A 7,146-nucleotide genomic window follows, 5' to 3' on the forward strand; every position below is an offset into this window, starting at 1 on the left:
GACCCGCTTTGTCTTCCTGTCTAATAAAGGCCTGTGGTACACTTGAACTAATTTTTTAAAATCTCCCATTCACCTCACTCTAGTTGATTACTTTGATCCTACACCAAAGCAAAAGCACAAGAAACTAACATAGGAGCAAAGTGTTCCATGGTTGGTTCAATTTCTTTCTTCGGTCAAATTGACCCAAGACTTCTGGCAAATCATGTCATCATAGATCAACAAGGTGGCCAAGTTTCAGGTCAAATGGCCAAGTGGATCTAGGGGTTGCTTCACAAGTGCCATCAAAATGAATCTTTTCCAACTCAAAGACAGACTCGATCATGACCTTGTTTTGGATACGCCATTTTGCCATATCCTCTACCTATAACTTTTAAGTTTCATGGTGAACTAGTCGGAATGCTGCTTATTAAGACTTTATTAATTTAAAGCCAGATGCAACTTGCATCTTCATTCTAAAAAAACAAGTGCCATCAAGACCCAAAACTACTGTCTGGATGATTTGGTGGAAATGTGTATGACGAGTCCCAATGATTTTGCATAATTAGACCATTTGCAACCCTAGGAGGCTATATAATATTTTCCAAGATTTATGGAGGGCATCAAAGTGTGGTTTGGAATTAATGACCATTAAAGGGTATACATGAAATTAATGTCCATTTACAATAATTTAACTAGAACATGGGACATTTTTGGTGGAACGGGGTTTCATATGTGGAGAGAAACTTATATGATTTTTTGAAGAATTTTGCATGTAATGTGGATGGTTGCTTTTGGAAGTAAGGCCAGGGTTTTGGAATCCCAATGTTCAGAAATATTTCTTTGAGGAAAAACCAAGGGAGCAGGCTCCAAGCCTCCAACCAGGGGCGGACCCAGAAAAAAGTTGAGAGGGGGCAAAAATATATGGCCATATTCATGAATTAACAAGGCAATTCTCCATATAAACTAAAACCTAGGCAAAATCACTTCATTCTCCATGAGATAACCACATTCATAGCAAATTTAAAAATATAACAATTTGAAATAAAATGACTTACATCAGTATTTCAATATCTTCTTCTGAAGCTGCCAAAGAGAACATTGACACATTGTTTAACAATCCAACCTACAACCTGGAAGAAGAAAAAACGTTGTCAAATGGAGGGAGAATGAATACTTTGAAGAATGCCTTTATAAAATTGAAAAAGGGCTTTAGCACATTACCTTTCATTTCATCTCATGACGGTTTTCACCTCATGAAAACGTGTAACTATCACATTAGATTTTTTTTTGCAATTCTTTTTTGACAAAGCAAATACGACTATGGTTCATACCAGTTAGCACTAAAATGTCGATTGATCTTCACATTTGTGCATGGCTTCAACTTTTTAGGACGACGCCGATGAGGCCCTCACATCAAGTACTTTCTTCTTATATCCTCGTGTTGATTGGGATTGTAATATGCAATCCTCTTCCTTTCTCTTTGTGAGTCCTCTTCCTTTTAGATGGATGCATTGGAAGCTTGTTCAAATCAACTAGTTTTCAGGCATCTTGGAGATTGTTGGTTTTTGGAATAACCTCTCCATTACATTCCCAGCAACTTTTAAGTGCTAAAACGCAAAACATTGAATGAACATGTCAAGTTGAGCATCATACATGAAGGTGAAGTGTGCAGAAAACTAGGAAGAATAGATTATTCAAATGTAATTTTGAGTGTGTCAGTCTAGACTAAAATTGGAACTGAAATTTACATCTTACGAGATAATTGTGTGAACTGACCAGTCATCTAAATCTGAAAATTATACACATAAATTGATTATACTAATTAATATGGTTTGTACATAGAAACTGCAAACAAAAAAAGATTGAAAAGAAAGAACCCTAGTGATCTACGTAGTATATATATACGGCTTACTTGATGTCAATTAAAACGCTAGAATTGCAGATTTGGTGTTGAGTCCGTGTTGCGGCGGCGACTCGCAAGCACGAGAGATGGGCGACGGCAAGTCGTTGATGGCCGGCGGCGAGCCGATGACTGCGTGAAGCCGCGATCGCTTGAATGACAATTTCGACGTGGATGCCGTGTCGTGCGTTTTTACTTTCAGTCATTATGTGCGTGCGTCGACTTGGGCCGCACTGATCGATCGAATAATGCAATCGTAGGTTCTGGCTCGCGCGTAGGCTGTTTCTTGGTCGTGGGCTGCTTCTAGCCTTCTACAAATTTAAAATATTTATGGGCTTTTCAAAATAAACAAGAAATTGGGCTGAGCGGGGGCAAAGTAATGGGCCAAGTGGGGGCACGCGTAGCTTGACAGGATCGATCCAAGCGTGCGAACAAAAATCGAGTGGGGGCAGCTGCCCCCACATCCATCAACGTGCATCCGCCCCTGCCTCCAACTATAGAGGCAATAATAATTGACAAAAGTTGAAGACCCATCCATCATCCACCAAAAACTCTAGGGAAAATTGAAATACAAGCACAAATAAAAATAGACACACTTAAAAGTAGTAAAAATGTTATGAGGATTTCACAACGAACATCTCATTCAAAGCTTTATTAGCCCCACCTGATATAATAGGTAACTCCCCAAAATTTCACCCTCTCAGGAACACCAAAATCTGTCAATAGCTAGTTCAGCCATGAACGGACCAAGTATGGTAGATAAAAAGTGAGTAGGGGTGTTCCCGAGTTAGTGATGTGTCTGGTCGACAAACATTGTCACCGTTTTAGTATATTATACACTTTTCTTAAAAAAGAATGTTGCATCTCTCATGCAAGTTTTCAATGATTGCCTCCTTTTTTGGTAATTTTCGAGATTAATACGATTGAAATAGTCCGCTAGTCCTCATCTTCTAGGTAGGATGACATAGTACTCCATTGAACTTTTGTGGCGTCGTTTTTCAAGAAGACATGTGAAATACAAGTCCGTCTTACAGCATCTCCGGAAGCTCCCCTTTCCCCTACAATTTTTTGGTATTGGAGAAGTTGGGCCGAAAAGGTGCTTTGGTAGTTGCCCATTCCCTAATTTTTTTGGTGGTCCCCGAAAAATCATCCCAACCCCCCTTTAATAGAGGAAGAGTTATCTCTCTCCTTCCGATAACCCTTATACCAGGGGGCCGTGCCATGTCACGAGCCACTGCCATCTCCGCGACCGCTGCCCACCGCGTTGTTGCAACCGCCACCATAGCCGTCGGCAACCACTGCGCCGTCGTCAGTCAAAAAATGCCATGGTCTGGAGAAAGCAATATCTCATCAAGTGGGCCTCACATGTCATGCTGGTTATTGAGGATTTATTTATTGAGAAGCTACAAAAGCAATCCACCTGAAGACCCCCAAAAAATTATTGGAGGAACACCAATCTATACCTACGCATAATAAAGGACATTGCGTTTCTCCGACTTTTTGGTCTATCGACCTACTGAAAGCTGCCCACAAAGTTGAAATAAATCACCCACCCTGCCATCCGTAAGTTAAAAAAAACTCTTCGTTAACTATTTCTATGATTTTTTTCGTTTGTAATCGAAACTGCCCCTAAAATTTAAGTAAATTACCCACCCTGCCACCCAAAAGAGAAAAATACTCTTTTTTAATTGCTTCTCTGTTTTTTTGGTGTGTCATCAAAATGCCCCTATGGTTGAAGTAAATTACCCACCCCGTCACCCCTAAGTAAAAAAAACTCTTTGTTAATTGTTTCTCCGAATTTTTCGTCTTTCATTGTAACTGTCACGAAAATTGAAATAAATTACCCACCCTGTCACCCGTAAAAGTGAAAAAACGAGTGCTCCTCTGAATTATTCGTACATCATAGGGCCCTTCAGTTTTCCATCCATCGTGAGACTGATCTTTTCTTTTTCTTCGCATACATGCATCAAGGATGTACTTAAAAGGAATACACGCATCAAGGATAAAGTCCAACCTCGATCCATTGTGAGCGTATTAAAATGCACATGTCTTACATCCGCATGTGGTGCATAAAAATTCAAATACGTGTATATGCAATTATGCATGGAGTGTGAATATTTGAAACTTGATTTTAAAACAACGATTTTATTATCCCCTTGCAACGCACGGGCCTTTTGCTATTAACCACCTACCTACCGGAAAGATTTTTCTGGGAACTGATGGAGACGCTCTTAGTGCGGTGCACACGTGTTGGCTTCTCCGATCTTTGACCATCAATAAACAGTTGGCCGCTTTTTCTGCGGCGTCGAGCTGAAATCTCCAACGAAAAGAAACAGATCAGCATGCATGCAGGAACGATAGATGACAATTGGCTGGAATAAACGATCCCGAGACAATACAGATAAGCTGATTTGTGTTCCTTTGCGCGATCCAATCGCCCCCAGGGCAAAATCACGCAGGTAATCTGTTGTTCCTTTCCGCAATTCAAACGATCAGCCCCCTCCGGTTGTTCTCTCTGGTTCAATCATTCATGGCAGCACATGTCTGTTCCCTTTGATAAGAAGATCGATTGATTTTCTGGACCTGCGAAGAGATCGAGTCTCTGGCTCGTTTGTATGATGGTTCTTGAGGTTGCAGTTCGCCGACGGCGAATTTAACCGGATTCTGGCGGTAAATCTCTTCTCCGGCCCTGCGTGCTGTTCCTTGGATGATAGTGGAGAGAAAGATGCAGCCTTCGCCGCCGCCGGAGCACAGGAGAGTGATCCGCTTCGTGACATTCCTGGCCCTCTCCCTCCTGGCGTTCTCCTGCTGGGCTCTCGTCAACTCCCGGATCAACAACGCGATCCTGATAGCCGATGCCGACAAGACGCCATTGCTCGCCGGCGATGATGTTGACAGAGACAGACACAATACTAGCGGCGACCATCCTGTGTCGATCCCGGTGGCCGTGCCATCCAGTAGTGACTTGATGGTCGGCGCCGTCAGGATGGGCGATCCGGTTGTTCGAGAGACGCCGTTGGCAGGAGCAGCAGGAGGAGAAGGGAGCAAGGGATCATGCGACGCGGAGAGCGCGCAGCTCAGGGTCTACTTGTACGACCTGCCGCCGGAGTTCCACTTTGGCATGCTGGGGTGGGACGGGAAGGAGGCGTGGCCGGACGTCCGTGACGCGGGCGCCGTGCCACACTACCCAGGCGGACTGAACCTACAGCACAGCGTCGCGTACTGGCTCACGCTTGACATACTATCCTCTACCCTGCCCCACAGTCCGGACGCCGGCGGCGGCATGAGCAGGCCCTGCGTCGCCGTCAGGGTGACAAACGCCAGCCTTGCCGACGTCTTCTTCGTGCCGTTCTTCGCGTCGTTGAGCTACAACCGGCACTCGAAGCTCCGGGGGAGGGATAGGGTGAGCAGGAACAGGGTCCTGCAGGCCGAGCTGGTGAGGTACCTGATGAGGCAGGAGGAGTGGAGGAGGTGGGGCGGCAAGGACCACCTCGTCGTCCCTCACCATCCCAACAGCATGATGCAGGCCAGGAGGAAGCTCAGCGCCGCCATGTACGTGCTCTCGGACTTCGGGAGGTACCCGCCAGACGTCGCGAACCTGAAGAAGGACGTCATCGCTCCTTACATGCACGTGGTCCGGTCTCTCGGAGACGACGAATCGCCGGCGTTCGAACAGCGGCCGGTCCTGGCTTACTTCCAAGGAGCCATTCACAGGAAAGATGTAAGTGGCAGAACGTTCTCTTCTCTGTGCCCTGCCAAGGTATAACAATTGGGAATTCTTTGGTGGTTTCAGGGTGGAAAGGTTCGGCAGAAGCTGTACCAGCTTCTCAAGGACGAGAAAGACGTGCACTTCACCTACGGGAGCGTCCGGCAGAACGGGATCAGGCGCGCCACCAAAGGCATGGCATCGTCCAAGTTCTGCTTGAACATCGCCGGCGACACCCCCTCCTCGAACCGCCTCTTCGACGCCATCGTCAGCCACTGCGTCCCCGTCATAATCAGCGACGAGATCGAGCTCCCTTTCGAGGACGTCCTCGACTACTCGGAGTTCTGCGTGTTCGTCCGTGCGTCTGATGCTGTGAGGCAGGGCTCCCTGCTGCGCATTCTCCGAGGCGTGACCCGGGACGAGTGGACTACCATGTGGAGAAGGCTGAAGGAGGTGGCTCGTCACTTTGAGTACCAATACCCTTCGAAGCCCGATGATGCTGTTCAGATGATCTGGGGAGCGGTGGCTCGCAAGATGCATTCTCTGAAGCTGCAGCTCCACAAGACTGGCAGGTATCAGAGAACACATTCAGATTCATGAAAGGTCTAGCAATTTAGAGCTAGCTTGCAGTTTTGATCCCAAGTGAGAGTTTCTAAGGTCACCATATTAGATAAACTAGATGATCCATGGTGCAAGCACCCGATTTAAACCGACATTTATTTTGCTTACTAAGGCCTTCATTTGGTATTAATTTTTTTTGCCATTGAATTTCTATGGCAGGAATAGTTTTTTTCCGTAATGATGATTGATGCTGTAAGTAAGACTAACATGTATTATTATGAGCACATATATGCTGCTGAGCTGTCCACATGAAAAATATTGCAGGATACAGTTCCACAGCTAGGAAAATAGGAAGGTTTTATATACAAACTACATATGAATTTTGCTTTGGAACACCCCCCTTAGAAAAGTTTACAGATTTCGATGCAGATTAAAGATGGAGATTAGAAATTACCCCTTCAATCAAAAAGATTAGATTGTTCCGATCTCTAGTTTGATGCATTGGATGAATAGGGATTAGAATTAGTTGATACTGACTGTACAATAATACCCTTCTAAAGTAATTTTAGGATCATGTAAACGTTTAACGTCGTATGGTGCTTCAGGACTGTAAATTGTGTTAATGTAAAATTAAAGTCATGGAACGCTTCCACTACTGAGATGTTGGAGAGGGTGCTTCGTACTAACTTCTCATCATGTGAATGAAGTCCAAGCTATTACTCAAAATAAAAACATTCATTTGCATGTTTACGATTCACTTCTGATACTAGAAACTCTCTAATTGGCATTGCCCAAATCCTTAGGCCGTATGTGCACTTGCCTATGGCGAAGACTTGGTTTCATCATTGCATCCTTTTATGCAAATTTTAATTTTCCTGTAAAATTCACTAGTTATTGTAACAAATTAATATTATCCAAATGGATTGAAATCCTTAAAAATCCAGACATAGAAGCAAAATGAGATAGGTCTCTTAGTTAATAACATAACATAGGGCGTAAC

General features: G+C 44.3%; 1 protein-coding gene across 2 annotated transcripts; it reads left to right on the top strand.

The window, feature by feature from the left end:
- The first annotated feature begins 4,224 nt into the window (after window positions 1-4,224).
- On the top strand, window positions 4,225-6,420 carry LOC119306184 (probable arabinosyltransferase ARAD1). 2 transcript variants are annotated; one of them, XM_037582483.1, is made up of 3 exons: window positions 4,225-4,338; window positions 4,444-5,600; window positions 5,673-6,420. In XM_037582483.1, exons 2-3 carry the CDS (start codon window positions 4,587-4,589, stop codon window positions 6,183-6,185), a joined length of 1,527 nt encoding a protein of 508 aa, XP_037438380.1. In that variant the 5' UTR covers window positions 4,225-4,338; window positions 4,444-4,586; the 3' UTR covers window positions 6,186-6,420. The 2 variants fall into 2 exon arrangements, with proteins under 2 accessions (XP_037438380.1, XP_037438379.1); XM_037582482.1 differs by having other exon boundaries at window positions 4,225-5,600.
- The last annotated feature ends 726 nt before the right edge of the window (window positions 6,421-7,146 follow it).

Source organism: Triticum dicoccoides, chromosome 5B (assembly GCF_002162155.2).
Source record: "Triticum dicoccoides isolate Atlit2015 ecotype Zavitan chromosome 5B, WEW_v2.0, whole genome shotgun sequence".
Classification (NCBI taxonomy): domain Eukaryota; kingdom Viridiplantae; phylum Streptophyta; class Magnoliopsida; order Poales; family Poaceae; genus Triticum; species Triticum dicoccoides.

What these genes read in the sequence shown, in the direction of transcription:
- LOC119306184 (XM_037582482.1), top strand. Translation starts at nt 4,587, where the DNA reads ATGATAGTGGAGAGAAAGATGCAGCCTTCGCCGCCGCCGGAGCACAGG. An exon ending in GAGCCATTCACAGGAAAGAT is followed by an intron (nt 5,601 to 5,672) that starts GTAAGTGGCAGA and finishes TGGTGGTTTCAG; the next exon opens with GGTGGAAAGGTTCGGCAGAA.